The sequence below is a fragment of the Muntiacus reevesi genome, chromosome 1 (assembly GCF_963930625.1).
Source record: "Muntiacus reevesi chromosome 1, mMunRee1.1, whole genome shotgun sequence".
NCBI lineage: Eukaryota > Metazoa > Chordata > Mammalia > Artiodactyla > Cervidae > Muntiacus > Muntiacus reevesi.
In genome coordinates this window covers 198,229,722-198,255,578 of record NC_089249.1, presented here as the reverse complement: position 1 = coordinate 198,255,578, position 25,857 = coordinate 198,229,722, and the positions used below count along the sequence as shown (strand labels likewise).

At 54.9% G+C, this 25,857-nt stretch overlaps 1 protein-coding gene and 4 non-coding genes across 7 annotated transcripts in view; 4 read left to right on the top strand and 1 right to left on the bottom strand.

Annotated features, from left to right (window-relative positions):
* The window catches only part of DPP9 (dipeptidyl peptidase 9), a 38,287-nt gene extending 16,755 nt beyond the window's left edge, over positions 1–21,532 (bottom strand). For all 3 annotated transcript variants that reach the window (XM_065917991.1, XM_065917992.1, XM_065917993.1), the window contains exons 1-10: positions 21,369–21,532; positions 20,378–20,430; positions 17,402–17,489; positions 13,053–13,306; positions 7,718–7,830; positions 6,487–6,660; positions 6,176–6,344; positions 5,291–5,404; positions 2,860–2,988; positions 1,322–1,383 (exon numbers count right to left, since the gene is read on the bottom strand). In XM_065917991.1, the coding sequence (XP_065774063.1) occupies positions 1,322–1,383; positions 2,860–2,988; positions 5,291–5,404; positions 6,176–6,344; positions 6,487–6,660; positions 7,718–7,830; positions 13,053–13,306; positions 17,402–17,457 (1,071 nt within the window). In that variant the 5' untranslated portion in view covers positions 17,458–17,489; positions 20,378–20,430; positions 21,369–21,532. The remainder of the gene's footprint in view (positions 1–1,321; positions 1,384–2,859; positions 2,989–5,290; positions 5,405–6,175; positions 6,345–6,486; positions 6,661–7,717; positions 7,831–13,052; positions 13,307–17,401; positions 17,490–20,377; positions 20,431–21,368) is intronic.
* Positions 19,479–19,551, top strand: TRNAG-CCC (transfer RNA glycine (anticodon CCC)). Its single transcript has one exon. It is a non-coding gene; the product is annotated as a tRNA-Gly (tRNA).
* Positions 21,533–21,791: 259 nt separating the features above from the next.
* Positions 21,792–21,863, top strand: TRNAG-UCC (transfer RNA glycine (anticodon UCC)). The gene has a single exon. It is a non-coding gene; the product is annotated as a tRNA-Gly (tRNA).
* A 3,221-nt stretch (positions 21,864–25,084) lies between these two features.
* LOC136156390 (small nucleolar RNA SNORD116) lies at positions 25,085–25,177 on the top strand. Its single transcript, XR_010660955.1, has one exon. It is a non-coding gene; the product is annotated as a small nucleolar RNA SNORD116 (small nucleolar RNA).
* Positions 25,178–25,523: 346 nt separating this feature from the next.
* On the top strand, positions 25,524–25,630 carry LOC136156594 (U6 spliceosomal RNA). The gene has a single exon (XR_010661089.1). It is a non-coding gene; the product is annotated as a U6 spliceosomal RNA (small nuclear RNA).
* Positions 25,631–25,857: the final 227 nt, after the last annotated feature.

Below are 25,857 nucleotides of genomic sequence, written 5' to 3'. Positions count from 1 at the left end.
ACACAGGTACCATGCATCCCGTCTTGTGACACGATGCAGGGAGAAGGTGGCATCCCCAGGCCTCGGACAGCCAGGGACAGGTCTTTTGCCAGGTCTCTGGAGGAAGCCGCCCTGTCAACACTTTAGTTTCAGACCTTCAGCCTCCAGAACAAATGACAGACTTTGGGGACTGAAGCCTCCCAGGGGTCTCTGCTATGACAGCCTGTTGACTGGAAACTAAGGGTTCTGGCATGGCTGTTGCTGAAGAGCCAGGTGGCCTTGGACAAGACAAGCCTCTGATCCCTGGGGCATCCTGGCGGTGACACAAGGCTAGTGGGGCATCTCCTGGGGAGGGTGGATGGCAGAGAGGCCAGCAGGGCCCAGCACATCCCACACTCAGGCATGCCCCCAACCTCTGCATCCCTCAGCTGTGGGTTAGTGGGCAAAATCTCCCAGCCATCTCAGGACCCTGCTCGTCTGAGGGGGGCCTGGAACCATTTGCAACAGCTGGTGGGGCTCGGCAAAGCCACTTAGCACAGTTCCCTGGAGGATCCACCAGAACATTCTGGTCAGGAGTGGGGAAGGGGTTTGGTTAGGTCCTACTCGTGCCCAAACCAAAACCAACCCCTAGATCATGCAAATAAGTGTAGTTTATCTCAGGCACTTTTCTGAAACATTACATAAGAAGCCGTTCTGGCTAAAATACGAAGGGGCTTCTCAGCTCACCAGCCTGCTCTGATCTCTGCCATGAGAGGCACCACCCAACATCCTCACGTGGAGTTGGGTGTCCCCCCTCCCACCCTTCTCCCCACAGCCTCCTCTGCCCTCCTGGCTATGGATCCTGAAGAGTGACTCCCTGGGTGATGATGACCCCCATCCATGCTGACTAGGTGATAGAGAGAAGGATCCCAGAACACTGATGCATCTGCTGAGGTGATGGATAAGGAACTGCCCAGAGGCGGGGGCAGGGGTACCCTTGGTCTAAGGTCAGGTCCCCCAGGTGACTGCACCCCCGCTCCCTGGATTCTCTGTTCCAGAAGCTCTGCAAGCCACCACCTTTCTGGGCAGCCCAACCCCTGAAGGGCCTCCGCTCGAAGCTCACTCACAGGGGTCCCCTCTCCACACCTCAGGGCCACTCCCTGTCTGAGTCCAGGTTCAGGGTGATGGGTGGAAGGGTGCGGCCTGGAAGCCGGGGCTCCGGGTGGAGCCTCTTTTGAGTTCAGTTGGCCAGAGAAGCACCTGACCTGGAATGGGGGGTGAGGGCCCACCTGATCTCCCAGTTCAGACCCCGGCTTCCCCTCCTCATCTGGACACTTCTTCCAGGCACCCCGGCCACACTTACCTTGCCCTGACTGTCGGTCTGGAACTCAGCCAGTTTCAAGGCGATCTTGGGGTTCTTGCTGCCTGCAGAAATGAAAGCGAGGTGGACCTGGCAGGTGGACCAAGAGGGCTGACAGCAGGAGTTGGGGCAGCGGCTGGCAGCGGGGGGTTCAAGTGATGCTCACGGGCTGTGACCCAGCTGACATGGGCGGAGGGAAGGCACCAACTGTCCAAAGGTCCCTCTGTGGGTGTGTCACCCTCTCTGGCCTGGGGAACAAAGGCCGCCAGGCAGGACTGACTGTGAGCCTGGACCATGGTCCCAATGGGGACGTGGCTACATCTTTGCTGTGTAAGAACAGATATCAGACCTGGGCTGGTTGGGGATCACAGGGGGACACAAGACAGGAGGAAGACATCTCCCTGCCTCGGGAGACCCTGAAAGCTGGGTGTAAAGATAGCACATGCCCCTAATGAAAGCACCCATGACGCAGAAACAGGGCCCATGTCTGGCAACAGCTGGTGCTCAGCAGTCAGGAGGCAGGCAGCCTATAGGCTGGGGTGGCCGAGACAGGCTCTCCAGGGCGGGATTCAGTTCCTATGACATGTCTCAGCTCTGGCCTCATGGCTCTAGCACTCTGGCAGGTGCTATCTTGGAGCTCTGCTTCCTCACCTTTCCAGCAGGGGAAGGGAAAGACTGACCTCCCCATTCATACCAGGGCCTGGAAGTTTTGCCAGGAAGGCTCTGCCTAGCACGGCCCACAGTCAGCAGGAACAAGTCTATCAGAGGCTTCCACGGGGGCCCCGAAGATGCTAAACCTGGCCTGCATGAGTATCTTGTGTGGCTCACCAAGTTCATTTTTCTTTTTTAAAATTGTGTGACTGCGCCTAGTGTGGCATGTGGGATCTTAGCTCTCCAACCAGGGATCGAACCTGCACCCCCTTGCATTAGAAGGCAAAGTCTTAACCACTGGACGCCAAGGAAGTTCTGCTAAAAGTATTTTTAAATAATTTGAGACATGTTTAAGAACTGGTAGATTTCTGGGTTCAGTGGTTAAGACTCGGAGCTTCCAATGCAGGGGGAGCAGGTTTAATCCCTGGTCGGGGGGCTAAGATCCCACAAGCCTCTTGGCCAAAAACTGAAATATAAAACAGAAGCAATGTTATTAAAAAATTCAATAAAAACTTTAAAAATGGTCCACATTAAAAAAAATAAATAGGGAGATTTCGTGGGTGAGTCTGGATTTCTGGCTTCTCTTGAGACACGGGGCAAACTCTGTACTCTCACAAGGCAGTGAGCGTCCCCCGCGCTGTCAGAGGGGCCACACCCTCCACTACCTCCCCAGGGCTCTGTTGTCTCCTGGGCCCCAAGGCAGGATGCCAGTCACCACTGATGGTGGCGCTGGCCCGGCTGTTGTTCCCGAGCCCAGCCTGCTTCTCTGGGTCTATCCCTGCCTGGGTCCTGTGGGCCCATCCTGGTTGGTGCCTTACCATGTTCCACGAGGCTTCAGACATCTCCGAGCCCTGACCTGTCCTGGGCCCTGACCTATCCCAGGCCCTCACCTGTCCGGGGGTACCGGTAGGAGTCCGTCTTCCTTTCCTCCAGCGCAGGGGAGGGCACGTGGATGATCTCCACCTCAGACTCATCCACTTCCTCGTACAGGATCCGCAGTGTCTTGCAGCCTTCTGACCCTGGGAAGGAGCGGGGTACCTGCTGAGGGTGCCAGGCATTCCCCTGCTGTCACCCACTCCTGCCCACACAGGACTCTGCTCCTCTACAGTGGGGTCCAGACACCCAAAGTTGCCAATGCCTCCACCTAGGATATCCAGTCTCCAAGCTGTGATGTCCAAGCTGCCCCATCGGTGGGACTTGGTCATACCCACCCAAGCAGACCAGCACTCAGGGCTGGGGCAAGAAAGGGTGCCATGAACATTGTCACAAGAAGGAAGTGAGTAGCCAGGAGCTGCTGGCTTAGCAAGCGGCATGGGGGCTGCCAGTGCCAAGGTCAATGGGACGGAGCCCACAGCCACTGCTTTCTCAGTTGCTGAGAAGGGTCCCCTCTGCATCTTATACCCTCGTCTAACTCGCTAGGGTGGACCAACAACATCCGTCAAATGTGGTTAAGCCCCACTTGGCCTGCAGATCTCCACAGCTGCTCTGTAGGGTGCTGGTTACAGCAAGTGGAGTGAGTGCCCCTGGGCTCCTGCATGTGGGGGGCATTATCTGAGGGGTTCTGAGCTGCTGAGAATAGCAGAGTAAGAATCCTGATGTCATCAAGGCCAGCGGATGACAGCAGGGGTCAATCTGTGTCCCCAAGGTACCTATGCCATGTCTGGAGACATCTGTGGTTGTCATGAAAGCTCAGGAGACCACAGCCCCCCAGAGAGAAGAAGCCCACCTCCATGCCCACAGGAATAAAGGGAGGAGACCTCATTTTATAGACCATGAAGTTGAAGGGTGGGACAGTCACCTGCTTCTGGTAGGCAGAGTCATGAGCAGAGTGACCAGACCTGACCCCGACTTCTGACCTGGAGCCCTTCTCCCTGGTGGGCCTCAGGCACACCAGGTGTTGCGATGGTGAAAATCACTGGCCAGACGGAGGAGTGTGGACAGTGTCCTCCCCAGAAACATGCCGATCCCTGCCAGGTCTCAGGAGTGCCAGCAGCCTACCCAACCCTGACAATTCAACCTCTACCTGGGTGCTGGCTAGAGTGTATGACACTGGTTTCTCCCCACTGCACAATTTTCAGGCCGACCTTGTATTCATGGTTGGACCATGAAGCTTTCTTTACAAATCAACTTAAGGAAAAGGTGAGCTGATGTAAAGGTGGGAGTGGATGGCCGATGGGGCGGTGCATGGCTACGGCAGTGGACACCAAAGCCTGGTCCCCAGGATCCTGGGTTTTGTGGCCCCATGCCCAATGGCACTCAGGTCAGAGGGACTCTGGGCAGCAGAGGCCTGGGCCAGTTCTGCTTATGCTGTGGAGGGTCTGACGCTACTCACAGGCCCCAGAAATGACTGTTCCCTCACTCAGAAGACAGACTGTGCTCTGCTGAACAAGGAAGAGGTGACACATCCTGACCTTAGGCAGTGCGAAGAAACACAGATACAAAAGGGCCCACTGCTCCGGCTTCTTCCTAACTCGCTGGCAAAACCCATCAAACTTCCAGGTGCATGTAACTTCAACTCACCTCTCTTCCAGCTGGGAAATTCTCTAAGGCGGGATTTTCTCTTCTTTCCTCTTTGTATTTTAAATCAATTCATAGCTGTGATGGGTCTTTACTGCTGCAAATGGGCTTTCTCAAGTTTCAGCTAGTGGGGCTACTCTCTAGACACTCAAGACATCCACAGGTAGAGGACCGATTCTCTGTGTTCTGATTACAATGGACTAAATGTGTGCATCCCCCCAGAATTCAAATGGCAGATCCTAGCTCCCCACTACTCAGTGTGATGTATTGGGAAGTAGGGCCTTCGGGACATGATCCGGTCATGAGGGTGGAGCCCTCATGAAGGGGATCAGTACCCTTACAAAAAGGAGACCCCAGAAAACTCCCTGCCCCTTCAGCACATGAGGACAGGGAGATAAGACGGCACCCGGGAGCCACGGAAAGTCCCTCACAGACAACGAATCTGCCTTGGTCGTGGACTCCCAGGCCCTGCAACAGTGAGAAATAAATATCCATTGTTTATAAGCTGCCCTGGCTGTGGCATTCTGTAACAGCGGCCTGAGTGTCAACAGCAAGCTGGCCAAGGCTAACATTAAATGAAAAGCGTGAAGGGTAGATTAGCACGTATACTGTGCTTCTGTTAATAGAAGAGCATTTGTAGAAGTGTGTTTATTTATTTTTTGCAGCACCTTGCAGCATGAGGGATCTTAGTTCCCCAGCCAGGAATCAAACCCGCACCCCCTGCAGTAGAAGCACAGAGTCTCAACCCCCGGATCACCAGGGAAGTCCCTTGTGATTAAGTGTGTTTAAACCAGAGGCACTTACCCTCCCAGGAGGCTGTGGGGCACCACCAGTAGCCAGTGAAGCGGTCAAATTCCTCCTGGATGACAAAGGTGGCCACACCCGCAGACTTGGGGTCATCGAGGACACTGGACAAGCCTGGAGGGGACACAGCCAGGTGGGAGATGAGGGTCTGGTTCAGAGGAGGGCTGCTTTCCTGGCGCTGCTGATGTTGGGGACCATCCTGGGGGCTGTACTGGGCGCCATGGGGTATACAGCAGTATCGCCACCCCACCCACTCCATGCCAGGAACATCCTTGCCCCGCTGTGACAGCTAACGTCTCAGCACATGGCCAGTGTCCCAGGCACCCCAGCTGAGCGGCTCAGGCTTATCGAGAGGGCACCAGGCCCTGGGGCAGGATGGTAGGTGGGAGCAGCCACAGCCCTCAGATTTCCACCGGCTTCTGCACAGGGGTGACATCACCCTGGGCAGGCAGGGGCCTGAGGCAAGCCCGGGTCTGGTGAGCTCTGGGCTGGAAGTGTGGAGGAGGACAGAGGGGCAGGGGTACGAAGGCTGAGATGGGCAGCATCTAGCGGGCAGGCCAGGCCCCCATGGCCTGGGTGATTCACACAGAGGAAAGCCAGGCAGCAGGACTCTGTGGGATTACTATGGGGGTGGGGTGGGGAGTTGTGGTGGCTGGCCTGGGAGACCAGGCTCTGAGCAGGTGCTGGTGGTCTGGTGGGGGTGCATGGTGGGGCAAGGGTCTCTAGCAGAAGTTGGAGTGGTGGCTGTGGGGACTGATCACAAGGTATAGCGGGTTCCCATCCGCCCCACCCTCCACACAGGGGCACAGGGAGGGGGCTGGTAGGTAGTGGTGGTGGTGTTCCGTCGTCCCCGCGTCTCCCTCCCCACCGCCCACCCGGCCTCACCCTTGTGGCAGAAGGTCAGCCTCCGCTCCTCGCCCGTCTCGATGTTGGCCACCCACAAGTCGCTGTTGTTGATAAAGGAGAAGAAGGCAGGGTCGGCAGGACAGATCTTAGGGTCCATCCGTGGCCCCGAACACTGGGTCTTAATCTCCAGGGGCTTCATGGGGGACACCTGCAGACAGAGAGGCCTGGCTCAGTGGGGCAGGAGGCCCCAGCCATTTCCCTGCCGTCCCCACCAGCAAGTGCAGCTCACCATGAAGCCATTCCTGCCGCCGTCCCCCCAAACACCCTCCCCACCAGCAAGTGCGGCTCACCATGAAGCCATTCTTGCCGCCATCCCGGCAGTGGAAGAGGCTGTTGCTGGCCTGGAAAAGGAAGAGGCCGCTCTCGCTGTGGAAGTCGTAGGAGGTGATGCCGAAGACACCCAGGCGTTTCCGCTCCCGCAGCAGTTCCTCCTCCCGGGAGTAGACCCCGTGGTGCGGCGTGGCCTGAGGACACAAGGAGGACATCAGTGTCAGCAGCCGGGGCCCCGGCCCCCTTTCCCCACCAACTCTCTCCCAGACAGATAGGGCCAGGCCCCCAACCAGTGCCACCCTACAGACCCCCACCCTCTGTCCTGGATCACAGCCCCTTCCTGTGAGAACATTTGAGCTCATTCCACCCACCACCACATGTTCCCACTCTCTGTGCAGGGGAAGGGACGGGCAGATTCAGGACCACCCAGATGCCTGACCTGGGGTGGGAGGGCAGTGGGCGGGTGAGCAGGTGCTCTATGGGGGACACCATGAAGCTGACCCATGGAGAATTCTGAACACCACATGGGAATTCAGAGAAACATTAAAAGGAAGAAACACATTTTTATTTTTTAAATTTCTTTTTTTCTGGCCGTGCTGCGAGGTGTGCAGGATCTTAGTTCCCCAACTAGATATCGACCCTTTGCCCCCTGCAGTGGAAGCGTGGAGTCCTAACCACTAGACCGCAGAAGGGAGATCCCAGAAATGTGTTTTTAAAGAGCAGAATCCAAAGCAAAATGAGCACACACACACCCCCTCCCCCGCTGCAAGGAAAGCCATGCAGATAGGAGTTGGTGAGCCTGGCAACTTCTGTCCAGGACAGGCAACAAGCAAAGGGAAGAGGGCTGCGTGGGTCCTCTCCCTGGAGTACTGTCATATATTTACGATCCAAAAGCAGTCAATGTAAACCAGTACAAACGGCACTCTCCCTGCTCACCAGTCACATCCTCTTTTGGAAGCGAGGTGACTTGGACCACATGGGTCATTAGCTAAACGTCTATAGAAGGGCCTCAAGCCCAAGTTACTCTCACGCTTTTGATGAGGCTTTTAAAGGGAGAGGTGCTTCCAGCCGGCGCTGTCATCACAAGCCTGCGCTGCAGTTCGGGTGCCCCGGGGGAAGGGGAGGGCGGGCGTAGGGCAGGTGTCCAGGGCCGGGCACTCCTCCTGGGGGGTAAGGCTGGGACCCCTCGGAGGCCAAGTGCACCTGCCTGCCTCAGCCACGGGGAGGGCCCGACTCAATCACGAGGCTCACCTGGAAGTGATCCAGCATCTGCTTCCACGACAGGAGCAGCAGCGCCTCCTTGCGGACCTTCCTGGGGATCTCGGAGTAGAGGAGGGAGTTCTCTCGGCTGCCGTAAGGCATCCCTTGTAGGGGAGAGAAAAGCAGAGTGGCTGCCCTTGCCAACTCTAGCCTAGCCCAGCGCTAGAGGAGAGCCTCAGGTGGGACAGGCCTAGGACCGAGACTCCCCACGGCTCCTGGGGACTGGGCCTGGCTGGCTCCTCCTGCTTCTCCAGCCCCTAGGTCGCACATCCCTCCCCAGAGAATCCATAGATAGAATTTACACTGGCCAGCTGGAGCAGCAGGCTTCTCCACCTGAAATGTTAGAGCCAAATATGTCAGCCTCGGTTACTGAACAAAAAGCACCCAAGAGGACAAAAAATGGGGGCTCAGTGATCCCCAACTCCTCACAGGTTGGGCTCAGGTCGTGTATCCTGCTATACTATGGACTCTTGCAAAGGCCAGGAATTAGTCCTGGATCAGAGGAAGGGCAAAGCTCCAGAATGACAGGGAGAAGTGTATTCAAGCCCAGCCCCTCCCCCTCTGCAGTGCTGACACCAGGTTAGTCAGCTTCTGCAGGGCCATCCTGGGCACAGGAGGGTGTGAAGCAGCCTCCCTGGCCCTACCTGCTGGATGCCAAGAGCCCCATCAGTGTGACAACCACAAGATGTCCCCAGACACGACTGAGCATCATCTCCTGGGGCAGGAGCACCTGACTGAGAGCCGCTGATCTGTAGACCAGAGTGGCTGCCTGGGGAGAACTCCATGTGGGTGAGTGAGGGAAGAAATATATAGTGCTCAGCACAGATAGCAGCCAATATGGCAAGGACACATCTTCCAACCCAGTGTCTTTGCCTTGATGGACAATGGCATGATGGCTGTTAAGAATGTTAGCAGTGGGAACAAGATGGTTCTCTCGGGGAGTGTGGGGGTCCCAGCTCTCCAGGTACCAAGATGGGGGACTGGAGCAGGGCTCCCTGGAAGCAGGTTGTGGCCCAGGAATGCACCATGACCAACAGCAGATCACACAGAGTGGGCACCTCTCTTTGACCCCTTGCAATCCCAAACTCCTCCAGGAGGAAGACTGGGTTTGGTACTGGTCTCCTGTCCTCATACAGAGCTTCACAAGTAATACCCGTCCCACTGCAGTAACTCTTACAGGTAGCTTCTCAATACAGCAAGCGACTTGCATTTTCGACTCGTGACAGTTTGTTCATGAAGTATAGTTGGAAAAGAAGTGAAAATGCAGAGCTAACTTGGATGTACAAGGGAGAAGTGTTCACAATTCAACATCTAAGGACTTTAAGCCAGGGGTCCCTAGCCCCGTTTGGAGCCAGGCCTCACATCAGGAGGGGAGCACTAGTGAGCAAAGCCTCATCTGTGTTTACAGTCGCTCCTTTAGCTTGTGTTACCACCTGGGCCCCGCCCCCGTCAGATGAGCGGCACTATTCTCTCAGGAGCAAATCCTACTGTGAACTGCACACGAGAAGAACCCAGGTTACAAGCTCCTCATGAGAATCTTCCTAAAACCATCCCACCTCCAGTCGGTGGAAAAACTGTCTTCCATGAAACTGGTCCCTGGTGCCAAAATCACTGGGGACCGCTGCTCTAAGCTGCTGCAGTTAGACTCACTCCCAGCTAGAGGCATGGACTTGACCCGCCCACCCGGGCCACCCATGGGGCCATCTTCCTTCCCAAGTTCACAAGACAAGTGGGGATGGGAATCATGTGGTGGGTGACTCCTTTCTTCTAAAATGTCCAGAACAGGCAAGTCCAGAGACAGGAAGCAAGTCAGTGGTTGCCGGGGCTGGGGGCTGGGATGGGGAGTGACCGCTCACGGGGATGGGGACTGCCTTGGGTGATGGAATGTTCTGGAACTAGACAGTGAGGATGGTTGCACAATCCTGTGACTGTACCCAAAACCACCATGCTGTCTGCCTTTAAGAGAAGGGATTTGATGGGACGTGAATTACTTCTCAATTAAACAACAAACAAGGCCCAGTGTGGACAGCTGGGTGGGGGTAGGTAGCCATTCTCAACTAAGCGCCGTGGGCTCTGAACAGCCCCGGTCCACAGACTCTCTGGGAGCCCAAGCCTTCCAGACAGGAAGTTGGTGGTGCAGTCCTACCAAAGAACACCAGAGACACCTCCCCTCCCCACTGACTAAGAAGCACGGACATGAAAAGGGACACACGCTCTGGCACATTCCCTGAGGCAGCTGCCAGGCCCTGGTGCTGATGGGGATCTGTGTGCACAGTGAGGGTCTGGGATGGCTGAGCATGGCCCCTGACTTCTGCTGTCGCTTCTCGTACCGGCTCCACCATCTCAGCACCCCACCCCAGAGCCCCCCCAGCATGTCAGGTGGCCCAGGACCTGGACCCAGAATATGAGAGATCTCCCTTATGCCCGAAGGGACTCCCAGTGCCATCTGGGGCCCCGTGCCCTCCTCCACTGGACATGCAACACCCATCTGCAGCAGGGAAGAGCTGACCCACTAGGAGCAGTGAAGCCCTGGAACCGGAGCCCGTCTTCCGAGACAGCAGCAGGCACATTCCCTTCTCTGCTCTGTCCCACATGCATTGGGCTCCAAGAGAGACTTCCCAAAGGGGTGTGATGGGGCCCGCCAGGGAGGCAGGGGTCCCGGAGGAACAGGGGGACAGGCCACATGCTCAGGGCACCAGAGCAGGCTGGCCATCAACCTGGGAGGTCCTTTCTGTTCAATCCATAAAAGTGTCTTACTACCAGCACTCCCCCAGCACTGAGCTATAAATGCATGGGGGCCTGGGGGAGACCTGATCCAGGAACCTGGACGTGATGTGAGGTCAAGGGCACCCCAGGGTGCTGAGTGATACAGACTGGATCAGCTCAAGGGTGATCTAGTCCAAGAGAAGCAGGATGGCTCTAGGCTGTTCTAGGCACGTTTTGGGGTCTCAGTGGCTCTATAGCCCTTGTCTGAAGCCGGCCCAGACCTCTGGGGTGGGCTCTCAGAACCTTCTGCAGACCCCAGGCCCAGACCCATGCACAGGTCAAGGCCGACCAGAGGAGCGGACATCTGACCTACATCGAGCCCATCATATTCAAAGAAAGGTGGTCCGTTTCTGCTGGTGGCTGGAACCAGACGTGTGACCCTGGGAGTGTGGCAGCAGAAGGCAGGTGGGAAGTGAGGGTGGAGCCGCAGAGAGAAACACGTGAAGCAGATGCCTGGACTCCATTTAGCTCAGGCTTTTCAGTGTCAGGAGGCAAGGGGCAGGCTGGAAGAGGTCCCTGACACACCCACGTCTTTACTATGAGGCTGAGTAACTCAGAGCGTTTCTGCCCTTTCAGCAGCTCTGTGGTTGGCTTAATGATGGCTCCCAAAGACGCCTGGATCCTAACTCCAGGAGCTGGTGAACATGGTACCTGCCTGGCAAGAGGGCCTTTACCAATAGGATTACAGTAAAGAGCTGGGGAGATCAGGCTGGATTATGCAGGTGGCCCTAATGAGTCTGATAAGAGGGAGGCAGGGAGATTTCAGACACACAGGAGAGGAGAAGGTAATGTGACCAGGGAGGCAAAAACTGCAGCAATGCAGCCACAAGCCGAGGAATACCGATGGCTGCCAAGAGCCGGAAGCGCAAAGAACACATCCCCCCACCCCTTGAGCCTCAGGAAGATGACCAGCCCTGCAGACACCCGGCTCTTGGCCGAGAAACTGTTTTCAGCCTTCTGGCCTCCAGCACTGAGACAAAATACACTTCTGTCATTTTAAACCACCAGGTCAGTGGTCACTAGTGTCAGCATCTGTCCTGGGACACTCTTACAAGTACCTTGACCTGGGAGGGCAACTTGAACTTGAGCGAGCGAGGGACCCAAGTGAGACTGCATGCAGGACAGGGGAGGGACTGGGGAACACAGAACCACAGGAAAAAGAAAAAGAGAGGCTGTGGCTTGCCACAGTCAGAGTCTGGGCCGCACTCAGTCCTCTCTTTTTCCTCTCCCCGGGGTAAATGAAACCTGAAGCCCGCCCTAATCTCTCCTAGGCTAAAGCTGGCAAACTTTTTTCCACAGGGGCCAGAGACAGTAAGTATTTTTGGCTGTGCAGCCCACATAACCTCTGTCCCAGTTACGCCTGAAAGCCGCCCGATATGGTCTGTACACCCACGGGTGTGGCCGCACACCAGCACAACTGGATTTCTAAAAACAGCGGCTGCCGCGCACCGACCCTTCTAGACCACTCCTCTCTGACTCCGCCTGCCAAGCTGCCATCTGGCCTGCACGCGGGCCCCTGTGGTGGGGGGGGGAGCCCCGGCAGCCCCTGCGGTCACTGTCACGGGCCTTGGCGTGAGGGCAGCATGGGGCGGGGGGTGACCTTCACTTGTACGTTCGCTCCATCACTCATTCCAATACTGACCGAGGGCTGACCAGGGTCAGGCTGAGGGTATGTGGAGGGTGACCTGGCCCCGGAGGTTCAGAGCTGGGGTTAAAAACCTGCCTCGGAGCAACAATCACGGGTCAGGCTGTGTCCAAACGAACATGACTGGCGCCATTCCTTCTTGGCCTGGAAGACCCTCAGGCAATATTCATTTCTTCAGCAGGTATCTGTCATCCATCTCCGAGGAGCCAGGCTGGGGCCCGGCTGTCGGCTGTCGAGGCCACAGGTGTGTGTGTGAGGCCACACCATGCCCCAAAGGCCAGCGGGGAACACAAGCGCAGAAGTAACTGCTGATGACGTAGGAAGCCCTGCATCGAGGCACACCCCAGGGGGCGGAAGTGAGCAGCAACTGACATGCTTATCCAGGAATCCAGGGCTGGGGGAGCAAACCCCCAACCACCCGCCCATGGTGATGCAGTTGTGCCACCTCTCTGCGAGCCTCAAGGTCCTTCTCAACACACCACGAGCCGGCAGCCTCCACGGGAGTGACCTTCTGCTCCCACTGTGGGGAGTCACGTTGCTCACCAGCCACCCCGGCCCAGCCCAGGCTGCTGGGAAGTGACTCAGGGGGCGGGCCTAGCTGACAGGCATTGGAAACAATTCCAGGGCCTTGCACCCACCTACCAGGCCCAAACCTGGAACTGCTACTACATGGATGGGGCAGGACTGCCCTCTGTGCTGGCCACCACACAGCTGAGGCCCTGGGGAACCCTGGTCCCAGGCTGTCACTGTTCACAGCTGTCACCTGTGGGTGGGACCACATCATTGGTGGAACAGCTTGCCCCAGGCCCAGGCCTCTGTCTGGACCTTCTGACTCACTGATCTCTGGGGATGAGAGGACGTCTTAACAGCTGGCCCGGAAACGTGGCGTGGGGGCGGGGAGTCCAGGGGCCTTACCCAAGTAGTAGAGGCGGTGGGAGTGGGGGCCTGACTCGTCAGTCTTCTGCACAAACTGGAAGTCGTGCGGCGCCTTGTTGACCACGAGGCCCGAGTTCTTGCGGCTACCGTGGATGATGCTGCGGAGCCCCTCCCACGAGTGCTTCTGCACCTGGAAGCGGGACGCTGGGTCCTCCGTCTCCGCCGCGTCGCCCCGCTCAGACGTCGGCACCCCGGTGGCCATCCTCTCCACCCCCTGGGAATTCAGCGAGAAGCTACGAGGAGGGTGGGGGAGAGAGGGAAGGACAGGCGGGAAGATGATGAGAAGCAGGGTGGCACCCAAGTTCCGCTCACAAGCTGCCCCCTACCCCCAACTCCCCTGGTCAGGTCCCACCTCTGGGCACCCTGCCTCGCCCCCTGAGGATGCCTCAAATTCCTCCACTTCTTTCAAGCCACGAACCCGCAGACCCCCACCACCAGCACCTCCTGGCTGAAACACTGCCACTGTCTCCCAGCTCAACCTCACACATGTTGCAAACCTGATCCTGCGACTTAAAACCCTTCCTTGGTTTTCCGCACTCAGCTGGGGTAAAACCAAGCACTCACATGGCCGTTGCTGGCTTTTGCCCTCTGACCTCTGCCAGGCATTCAAACCTCACCCACCTTCATCAATCTAGGCCTTCTGTCAGCTTCGAAAACAAGCCAGGCTCCTTCCCACCCCAGAGCCTTTGTCTGTGCTGGCCTTCTGCCTGGAACACCTCTGCCCCACTCCATACTGGACTAGCTTCTAATCAGATCTCAGTGTAAATGTCTGTCAGGGCTGTGGATGGCCATCTGGACCAAAACTGTCCATCCATCTTTCACTTGCCCCCTAGCGGCTCCACCCTCAGAGTGTTTCGTCATGGTGACTGTTCACGGATCTCTTGCCTGTTCCTGCCCAGGACCACCCCCCCCCACACTGTGTCTGTCCTGGCCGCGGCAGTGTCCCTGGAACCTCACACGGCCCCTGGCGCACAGGAGGAGTTCCTTGGAGAGCCACAGGGTAATGATCTCCGCCAGGAGACACTCTCTCATTCCCCAAGAACTGAGAATAAGGGGCAGGTGGGCAAACCTCGTGGCCCATGCTATCAGCTCACCAGCCAGCAGGGGAAGCTGTCCCGTCTCACCAGAGGGGCTCAGAGAGCCAGGCAGACATCTGCTGGTCATCCGAGAGCCTCAGGTGAGAGGATGGACAGGCACCCCTTCCCCAGAGGCCACTCCACTCGCTCCGCCCACTCCAGGAAAGGTTGCTGCTGTGTTAACACCCTCCCCACCCCCTGCACTAGCGGCTTCTTGACTGAACTAGACTGGCCAGGCAAATATTTATTTTATGGAAATCTAAACACAGCCTTGGTGACCTGATTCTAGAAGAGCCAGGGTCATCTGGTGAGGCCAGCCAACATGGGCAGGCCAGCCTGGATTTCCTGTGAGGGTACCAAAGAGCCAAAGGTCTTGCTTAGACTCCTGGATACCTCATCCTGTGGGATCAGTGCCTCTGCGGGCACACGTACATGTTCCCTTTTAGGAGGAACTGGCTTTCAAGAAGTCGTGGACAGAGATAGGGCTCCACCTTCACGTGGGGGCCTTAAGACTTCCAGAAGGCTTTGCCCTTTACTAGTACAAGATCCCTGCCCGCTGTGAGAGGCGACAGGAGAAAGAGACACGGGGAGGCACCCATGGCTGCTGACCACCCACTGTAGGCTGATTTTCAGACTCCTCTTTCCAACTGGGCCCCTGCTTGGTCCTTTCTGACCCAGCTGAGCTGGGGGAGGGGCAACAAACTGACATGGCCTGCCACCCCAAACACTTCAGCTGCCCCCACACTGGCTCTGAAGACATGGACCACAGACCATCAGAGCCTTTGGGGCCCTCGGGTCAAATAAAGCAAACCCTGGCAGGATGGCACCCTTGCTGAGGGGCACCCATGGCCTGTCCTGGCCTGTCACAGAGCCGCGGTTTACCTTGAGGGCAGCAGGGGCCACAGGCAGGGCTGGGAAGGGGCCGGGCCAGGACCAGCTGGGCGCTACAGAGCCCACGCGGCCCCGGCACTGTTGGCAACAAGCTCAGAAAACCAAGGCAGGGCAAGTCCCCTAACCACCAAGCCCCGCACCCCCCCCCCCCAATGCTGCCACCACAATTCCAGCTGCGATCACAGCAGAAAAACAAACTGGCCTCGGGTGCTCCCATGGGGAGCCCCAGAGGCAGAAAGTAAGCCTGGCAAAAACCCTCATGGAATCTCATGGCTTATGTCCACAGCAAAGGAAAATAAAAATGATCTTGCCTCCGATCAGTGCAGAGAGCCCAGGAAGCAAAAACACGATCCAGGAGATGAGAAACGAAATGAAACATCGGGAGGACCTTCAAGGAACCTTCTAGACGTGGCTGGGCAGCCCAAGCTTGCAGGCAGGCCAACACTTGCTGCTGGGCCCTGGCCCTCAGCTCGCCTCTCTCCTCCCAAGGGGCAGAAAGAGAGGCTTGGAGAGGGGAACAGGTGAACAGAATGCAGCCCTCGGGAAGCAAGCCTGTGCCGGCCCTCCTCATTCAGCGCCAGCTGGGACTCAGCTTCTTGAGTCAAGAGTTTACACAGCTGGGGAAATGAAAGTGGATTCCAAGCCACCTAGGTCAGACCCACCTACGCCTTCCTTCTGCCAATCGATAGGACGGCCCACAGCCCATACCACCCACCACCAGCACCCAGGTCAGGACCTGCCAGCAGGGTCGCTGTCAAGGCCCGCTCGGCTTCTGAGATGGGAGCTTGTTGCCAACAGTGCTGGGGCCGCATGGGCTCTGTAGCGCCCAGAGCCTCTCAAGCTGGGACCACCTGCCCCCGGGGTATCAGCCAGAGTCCCAGGTGATGAGGGAAGCAGGCAGAGGCAAGAAGGCAGGAGGGGCCAGGAGAAGGGAGGTGGGGGCCACGGCCACCATGCTCAGAAACGCCTGGGAGCGGCCTAGGGACCTCATAGCACCCCTCCTGCTGGGGGCTCCCCCGGAACAGCAGGCCATCCTCCACTCTATGAGGGCCACCCCCTGCACCGCCCAGGCCTTCAGCTTCTACCAGTCCATGAGCAGCCCAGCCCATGCCCACCCCAGACCTGGTGCACAGGGGAGAGGAGACTCCAGCCCCATTAGGAACTGACGCCCGAATGCGCGGGCACCACACAAGCTCAGAGTCACATCTGGGAAACAAATCACGCACTTAATGCCAGCCCTGTCTTCCAGAACCATCTTTTGTTCCCTTCCTGCCCACCCCATCCCGATCCTTGCACTCATGGAAAGCAGGTGAGCCTGCAGATCAGAAAAGAAAGCAATGGCACCCCACTCCAGTACTTTTGCCTGGAAAATCCCATGGACAGAGGAGCCTGGTGGGCTGCAGTCCATGGGGTTGCTGGGAGTCGGACACGACTGACAGACTTCACTTTCATTGTTCACGTTCATGCATTGGAGAAGGAAGTGGCAACCCACTCCAGTGTTCTTGCCTGCAGAATCCCAGGAACGGGGGAGCCTGGTGGGCTGCCATCTATGGGGTTGCACAAGAGTCAGACACGACTGAAGCAACTTAGCAGCAGCAGCAGCAGCAGCTGCAGATCAGAAAACTGATACTGACTGAGATCGGCTCAGCTGAGGAATTTTCATGGTCCCTTCCTCTCGTGTCAGGCCCCACACGTAGAACAGACGAGTGACTGAGCCTTGTGAGGATAATTGTATTTGATCCTCACTGAAACCTTGGGAAGTGAGTTCTGGGCTCTTCCCTAAAGGTGACTGGAAAGCAGGTTCTGAGGTCAAGTGGCCCACCCAACCTTCCCCACAAGAAAGGGCAGGAGCCCCAAGCCCACATCCTGACCATCTGGCCAGTGGTTCTCAGTCCCCTCCCCAGGGGACACTGGGTGATGTATGGGGACACCTGGGGTTGTCATGATTGGGGGTGGGGGTGGATGCTCCACTCCTGCAATGCCAGGGCAGGCACTGAAGGACCTAGTCCAGTGGCGAAAATATCAAGGCTAGAACTTCCACATTCCCAATGGCGGGGGCCCGAGTCGATCCTTGGTCAGGGAACTATATCCCTTATGCCTCAACTAAGAGTTTGAAGGCCACAACTAAGACCCGGCATGGCCAGATAAATAAATAAAAATCTATTTTTTAAATGCTGAGGCAGAGTAACCCTGCCAGCCCACACTGCTGCCCTCACAGAAGAGCCAGAAGCACACTGTGGGGAAAACCAGAAAGCTGGGAACAGCCAGTTTGTCTTAGACCCTCCAGACCTATGATTCCATTAGAAATTTGGGAACCTCTGCGATGTCGCCTCCGACCAGGGATCCCCAAGCGCCCCTTACCTTCTCCAATGTCCTGTGTTCACGTTGTCCAGCCGCAGCTTCTTAACCTTCCGCATTAACCACTTGACTGACCTCGAGGTGGGGCAGCCTGCGAGGGGGGAGACCGCAGGGCTGAAGCTCTGGCAGTGTGGAGGGGTGAGGCCTCGCTCCCCTTCAAACGCAGCCCTCCCGGGACTTTCTCGGCTATACAGTGGGCTCAAGTTTGATCCCCAGTCAGGGAACTGAGATCCCACATGCCATATGGGGTGACCAAAAAAAAACCCAGAAAAACCAAAGCCAGCCCTCTGGTTTGCAAGGAACACTCAACGCCAAGGGCCTTCTCGTGCTCAGTTGTGTCTGACTCTTTGCCACCCAATGGACTATAGCCCGCCAGGCTCCTCTGTCCGTGGGATCTTCAGGTAAGAATACTGGAGTGGGCAGCCATTTTCCTTCTCCAGGGGATCTTCCCGACGCAGGGATAGAACCTGTGTCTTTGCATCTCCTGCATATACAGGGGGATTCTTTATCACTGCACCACCAGGGAAGTCCCTCTCATGGGGCAGATGTTAAGAAATCTGAAGGCCTATCCAGATGTTTGCCAGGAAGCGGGCAGTTCTCCCCAGCTAAGAGTCCTGAGAAGATGCAAGTTTCACATGACTAGGGAGATACCACCCACAGCACTTTTGGGGAATCAAATAAACCCACATTCCCCACTGCAGTTGCTCCCCGATGGCTGTCCCAACCCCACTCCTCCCAGATCTTGACCACCGTCTCCAACCACACTGGCCTTAACATCCCTAAACACACAGACAAGCCCACCTCCAGGATTTGCACTCCCCAGCCCCTCTGCCTAGAACACTCCTGCCCTGCTTTTTGTGAGACCTGCTCCCTCTTATCCTTTGGGTCCCAGTATCAGCTCTTCAGGGGTCATTCCTGGCACTCAGTTCAGAGTGCTACCCTGTCAGCCCCATCTCAATGCCTGGGCATTTCTGCAGGTACTCATTCTAAGACAGCAGTTTTCAGTGAGAGTAACTTCTGCCCTCCACCCCTGCCCAGGGCATCTTTGGTGATGTCTGTTGATATTTTTTGTTGTTCTGAAGGGGGGGCGGTTTCCGACACCCAGTGGGCGGGGTCTAGGATGCTACTTGTCACCCTAGGGTGTCCAGGACAGCCCACTCCCACTCTCTCCAAGAATGATCTGGTCTCAGTGTCCTAAGTGCCAAGGGGGAGAAACTGTGTTTACTGTCTGGGGGGCAAAAACTGAGGGAGATTCTTAGACTCACACTAGACACCAAAGTGACACTAGACACTAGACACTGAGCTTCCCTTGTAGCTCGGTCAGTAAAGAATCCGCCTGCAGTGCAGGAGACCCAGATTCGATCCCTGAGTTGGGAAGATCCCCTGGAGAAGGAAATGGCAACCCACTCCAGTATCCTTGCCTGGAAAATCTCATGGACAGAGGAGCCTGGTGGGCTGCAGTCCACGCGGTCGCAAAGACTCAGGCATGACTGAGCAACTAACACTTAGACACCAAAGTAAATCACCTGTGGTTTAGGTGGTATACCAGGGTGGCCCCCAGGCCTGTGAGTTACCCCTTCTCTGTTTGTGTTTAGATGTGTGCAGCCTCCCAGGGCCTCTGCAGGTCAGGTAATCCTGGTACACAGATGCCTCTCAACGAGGCCCAGTGTCCCCAGGGGACAGTTTTGGTTGTCAGGACTGGGAGGCAAGCAGGTGGCATCTGGTGGGTGACCAGGGATGCTGCTAAGCCCCCACAATAAGCAGGATAAACCCCCTCCCACCGCAAAGAATAATCTGGCCCCTAACACCACTAGAGCTGAGGCTGAGAACCCCTCTCTGGGTAGATGACCACTCCCAACAGGATGTCAGCTCCATGGAAGCAGACCTTCACCTGTCTCTTCCCATTGTGGCCCTGACAGACAGGATGCACTCAACAGACATCTCAGGTTGAATGAGCACGTCCTTGTCCTCACTTGAATGCTGTCTAAAGTCAAAGGGACCGTTGGTGTGGGGGACACTCCACCACCTTCTTGACAAGACAGGTGCCCCGATGGTTAAAGAAAAATAAAGCAGTGGAATTTCCCTGGTGGTCCAGTGGCTAAGATTCTGTGCTCCCAACACAGAGATCCCGGGTTCGATCCCCGGTCAGGGAACTAGATCCTGCACGCAGTGAAGATCCAGCGCAGTCAAGTAAATATTTGAAAGAGAAAAAGAAAGCAGCGCCTGGTCCCAGGATAATCACCTGGAAGTGAAGCAAACTGTCACTAGAAAGCAGCACCGATTTCACCGCAGACCAGGGAAGAAAACTGTGGGCTCTGGTGTCAGAGAGGTTTGGGGTCAAATCCTGATTCCACTACTTGCCGGTTCTGTGACCTTGAAGGAGTCGCCTAACATCCCTGTGCCTCAATTTCCCCAGTTGTAAAACAGGACCAACGCCCTGTTTGTTGGCAGGGCCAACACCTAAGACTACTGTGAGGATTGAATGAGATTACAGGGGCAAAATCACACACATAGAAACCACAGGGCAGCTAATACTGTCATCTGAACAAATTATTTAAAATCAATAGTTACTTAAATAACAAGTACTTAATAACAAAGTAACAAGTTACTTAAAATCTCCAAGAGGAGTACTGGACTCAAGCCCCTTTCAGAGCAAGAATCCACACCATGCCAGAACCGAGTGCCAGGCACCCTATTAGATGGGGGGTGGGGGGTGGGGGGTGGGCGTGGTGTGTGTGTCTACATGTGTAGCCACACATCCATAAAATACTTTTTTTCTCCTCCTGGATAGAAAGAAAAGTCTCCAACCAGAGCAAAGCTGAAGCCACTAGCCTGGGGCCAGGCTAACTGTCCCCCAGGGCAAGTGACACCAGGGCTGTAGAAAACCACTTCCTCCCAGATTCTATATCCTGGAACAGACAAATGAATCCCAGTCACCCGTACCCAGCAGTTCAGCCACCCCACCCCATCGCCACTGACCTTCTAAAGGGTCCAGAGAGCCTCCATTTCAGCTGCAGATGTGGTTCACAGACCTTGACAGAGTAAATGTGTCATTAACACGGCAACTTAACAGAAGGACTGACTAACCCCCTCACGCTCCTGCCATTGGCGAGTCCCCAGTGGTTGAGCCTGATTCACTGTACCCAGTAGATCTTAATGATGCCTCACTGCCCCGCAGCGCTGTTTGCACGCCCTGGACCACACCCCGCAGGAAAGTCCTGCCACCAGGCGCCAATTCGACCAGGATCCAACAAGGGACTACAGGGACTGGTGACCACACTGCACCCTTCCTGGGTTTTTAGTCCCAGCTCCTGTAAAGGTTTATGCTTGCCGCTCAGGCAAGTGACTTCCTCACAGTCGGGGGCAGGGATGAGCTCAAAGGGAAAGGGGCCACTTCTGCCGCACAGATGGGGAAGTGTCAAGACTTTGTTGGAAGAGGGTGGATGGCTGGACATGGCTGGGAAGGGGGCTCAGAGAAGCGGGCTGGACCCAGTGGGGATGTGGGGTGAAGGAGTGGGGGCCGGACGCAAGGCGGGGCGGTGGCCTCTGCTCTCATATAGGTAGCATGTGTCTGCATGAAAAGAGGACAAGGTAGGGACCTCCAGAGCCGACGGGGAAGAGAAGGCGTTATTGAGTGCGGCCACCCCGGGAAAGGGGTCAGAGCCCAGTGGCCCGGGCAGCAACGGGATGGGAGAGGACGTCGGGTCAGGGTGGGGAAAGGAGAGATTGAGAGCTGGCCGGGCAAGCGGAGGGAACGCGCGGGCGAGGAGTGAGGAGAGACGCGGGGCGAAGGGGAAACGGAGGCGGGGACTGGAGGAACCGCGCGTAAGGTCAACGGCAGGGCCGGGGAGCGCGGAGGCCGGGATGGAGGGTTCCACGTAGGGTGCAGAGTCGGGAATGAAGCGGGGCGGGTCAATGGCGGGTTCAGGGTTGCGGCCGAGGCCGGACGGGGCGTGGGGGTGCTGCTTACCGGGACTTGGGGCCGGCACGAGGGAGGCGGCCGAGCTGGGCAGGGCGTCCCGGGGCCGGCGGCACCTCAAACTCGCGGCTCCATGCCCGGGACTGCGGCCCCGGAAGTGGCGGGCGCGGGGCACAGCGGCGCCGGCGGACACGGGGTACCCGGCAGCCCAGGCCCCTTTGACCCGGAAGTCGAGCGGCCCAGGCGGCGGCCTGGGATTGGTCGTGGCCCGGCCGGTACCAAGAAGCCAGGGGCGCTTGGGGGAGACGCGTCAGCAGGGCCCCCCGCAGTAAGTGGGGTGAGACGTGCCACGGGTGGCGTCTTCCTGTGCGAAGAAGGGACACTGGGAAGAGACACCCCTGGTAACTTGGTATCACCCAACCAAACCGCTAAGACTTTTACTAAGGGCATTGTGAGATATCTTACGCTGCCCAGGCGTTGGTGGTATAGTGGTTAGCATAGCTGCCTTCCAAGCAGTTGACCCGGGTTCGATTCCCGGCCAACGCAACAGTTTCTTGCTTCATTTTTGAAAGCTTCTCTTACTGTCTATTTAAAATTTCATAAACATCAAGCTAGTATTTCTATCACTTTGCAATAACTTCTACAATTCCAGAATAGCTTTAAAAAAGAATAAATTTTAAAAGCGCCTAATCTGAATTTCTACTGTAGTAAACTTTAAAGTCCCATAGTAAAAATATCTAAGTGTTTCCATCTGGGCTTTGAACCAGGGATCTTTCTTGTGGGAGGTGAAAGTGATAACCGCTACACTAGGGAAATGGACAAGAGTCACACTTCTTGAGTTTACTATAGGCAATATTACAGAAGTTGTTACATTGTAGCTCCTGAAATGACTATTATTTGGCTCCGTCCCCCCCACGTTGATTTCCACTCTTCCTAAATGTCCATCACTCTGTCTGATGTGGAAGCTAGAAGGAGGAAAATAACCCCCTCTCAACAAGCACAAACACACTATTGAAACAATCTAAGACAGAAATTGCTCTCAAACCTATCCTGAAGTCAACGTTTCATTAGTTCGTCTCATAGATTCCTTATTTTAAACTCTTTCCTGCCTACAAATATTAACCATGCTGTTTCAGCCCAAACCACTTTCTAGAGTAATTTTCTGTAAAAGATCTCGCTGCTGGGTGCATCGAATTTGGAAGTGGGGGGGGGAGGGAATCAGGACATAGGCAGAAGTTAATTGAAGATAATTTAAATGAGTTTTCATCTTACCTGGAGTTAACTCATTTTAGAGCATTTCTTTTTTTAAGAGAGATAGTGGAAGGAAGGGAGGTAATCATAAGGATTTAGATTCAAGTAACTGTAAAATCTGCTTTTTTTTTTTTTTTTTGCCCCTTGCAGGGCCAGGATTAGAAGGAGAGTGAGGCGGCACAGACCTCTGGTGCAAAAATTAAGGTGGCTCTAAAAAACTCAACAATCAAGATAAATAATATTTTAATACATTATCCCAAGATATTAATATCAAATTAATGACAAAAAGCAACCTCACAGTGGACAAAATATCAAAATCTTAAATCAAGACAGGTTTTGGCAGTGTCTTACCAAGCTGTATTGCAGTCTGAGGCAAGAACAAAAATGTGTGCCCTTCTATGTCTGGTTTTACATATTTTTAAGTCCTATTTCCCCCCAGAACATCATTGAGAATATTGAAACTCAAAAGTAGGTATATTAAAATTCACAACATTAAGAACTTACAATTTTATGTTTCTGTGTTTAATGGAAGCAAACATATTGATAACACTTTCCACATAGGCTCGAGGCGGGGATTTACTATTAAAAATTACTTAAAACATACTGAGGAACTTCCCCGGTGGTCCAGTGGCTAACTCTCCAAGCTCCCTGTGCAGGGGGCCCTGATTTGATCCCTAGTCAGGGCACTAGATCTCACATGCTGCACATAAAAGTTTCAACATGCTGCAACTAAGACACAGGACAGCAAAATATATAATTTTTTTTTAATCATATTGAGAAGTACACAGTTTTCCTTTTCCTGCACTAGGTCTTAGTTGCAGCACACAAGATTTTTGATCTTTGTTGTGACATGTGAACTCTTAGTCACAACAAGCAGGGTCTAGTTCCCTGACCAGGGATTGAACCTGTGCCCCCTGCTTTGGGGGTATGGAGTCTTAACCACTGGACCCCTAGGGAAGTCCCCTCTTCTCCTTACAAGGATCCCTTTGATTACAGTAGGCCCACTCAGATAATGCAAAATAATCGCTCCAGCTCAAGACCCTGAACTTAATCTCACCTGCAAAGTACCTTGTGCCATGGAAGGAAGCATCTTCATAGGTTCTGGACATTAGCATGTGGACATTGTGGGGGGTATTATTCTGCCAACTACACCTCCCCCTGCCATTAAAAATTCCTTTGCGGCATCCTTTTTGACAGCTGCATAGTATTCCATCTATTCATTCATTCAATAAGTACTGACTACATACTATATGACCATCTCTCTCATCCTCCCCCTCATGGCCCACATGGACCAATGTGGTCACCTGCATCCTCTCAACCCCCACAGCATGTGATTTCTTGCAGCAGCCACTGCACCTGTGATCACCTGACTGAGGCCCCACCCCTCCCCTGCCCACAGCCCTCCGGGACTCCCATTTCCCTTGGGATAAAAGACCACATCCTCCCATGGCTCATAAGGTCCCGCATGACCTGCCCCATCCTCTCCCTGCCCTCCTCTCCTTCCCCCTCACTCTGCTCCAGTCACATGGGCCTGCTCGCTGCCCCTCCACCATACTAGGTATGGTCCTGCCCCAAGGACCATACAGCTTTGCACAAGCTGTGCCTGCCACATTCTCCCACTTATTTCCAGGGCTTGCTCCTCCTTCTCCTCCAAGTCTTGGTTTTAATGCTACCTCTGAAGAGGGGCCTTCCTTGAGCCCAGCTAACCTTAATCTTCTCCCCTAACTTTGGCAGCCATAAATTCAGTCCCTATCACGTCACTGTTCCTTCAATGACTTATCAGTCTCTGAAACAACCCCATATGTAGATCTGTTTACTTCTTTCTCCTCTGTCTACCCCACTGTACTGTGAGCTTCACCAGTTCAGGGGTTTTGTTGTTGTTACTTGTTTGTTTAAATCTATTTTGTTCCCTACATGTCACTATGGGCTCAGGAAACATGTGTTGAAATTACAAACAAATGAATAGCTGCTCAGAGGAGAGAAAATACCAAGGGATGGCGTGAAAATACCTGGTTTTGGGGATGGAGTAACACAGGTGGCTTCCTGGTGAAGGACAAAACCTTGCAAAGCCTGTTCTTTCCTGCGTCAAGGTCTGAGAGGTCATTTATCTGCAAACAAAACAAAAACAAAAAGCAACAAAAAGAAAACCTTCTTTAAAATTATTTCTTGTACTTCCCTGATGGTCCAGTGGTTAAGAATCCACCTGCTGGGGCTTCCCTAGTGGCTCAGTAGTGAAGAGTCCACCTGCCAATGTAGGAGACTCCAGTTGGATCCCTGATCCGGGAGGATCCCACATGCCGCAGAGCGACTCAGCTCATTGGCCACAACAACTGAGCCTGTGCTGTAGGTCCTGGGAACTGCAACTATTGAAGTTCGGGGCCCTCAAGCCTCTGCTCCACAATGGGGGAGCCCACTGCAATAAGAAGCCTGCGCAGTGCAATGAAGAGTAGCCTCTGCTCAATGCAAGTAGAGAAAAGCCCACACAGCAGTAAAGGCCTGCATAAAAGAATCTGCCCAGATCGATGACGACACCCTCTCATGCATTCCTTGGAAAATCTGAACAACATGAGTGAGAACTCACTACCATCTCCTCATCGAAACTGAGGTCCAGCACGTTGAAGAAAAAAAAAAAAAAGAATCTGCCTGCCAGTGCAGGGGATACAGGTTCGCTCCCTGGTCCAGAAAGTTTCCACATGTCACAGGACAACTAAGCCCACGTGCCACAACTACTAAAGCCTGCATGCCTAGAACCTGTGCTCTGCAACAAGAGAAGCCACTAAATGAGAAGCCCACCTATCCCAACTAGAGAGCAGCCCCCACTTGCTGCAACTAGAGAAAGTCTGAGCACAGCAATGAAGATGCAGCCCAGCCAAAATATAAATAATTTTTAAAAATAAAAATAAAACATTCACTTAAAAAAGCGCGTTGAAGGAATACATTAAAAAATCATTTCTTGTGCTCGCTTCGGCAGCACATATACTAAAATTGGAACGATACAGAGAAGATTAGCATGGCCCCTGCGCAAGGATGACACGCAAATTCGTGAAGCGTTCCATATTTTTGGTAACGATAACCCTATATGCAAAACAGAAAAAGAGACACAGAAGTACAGAACAGACTTTTGAACTCTGTGGGAGAAGGTGAGGGTGGGATGTTTTGAAAGAACAGCATGTATATTATCTATGGTGAAACAGATCACCAGCCCAGGTGGGATGCATGAGGCAAGTGCTCGGGCCTGGTGCACTGGGAAGACCCAGAGGAATCAGGTGGAGAGGGAGGTGGGAGGGGG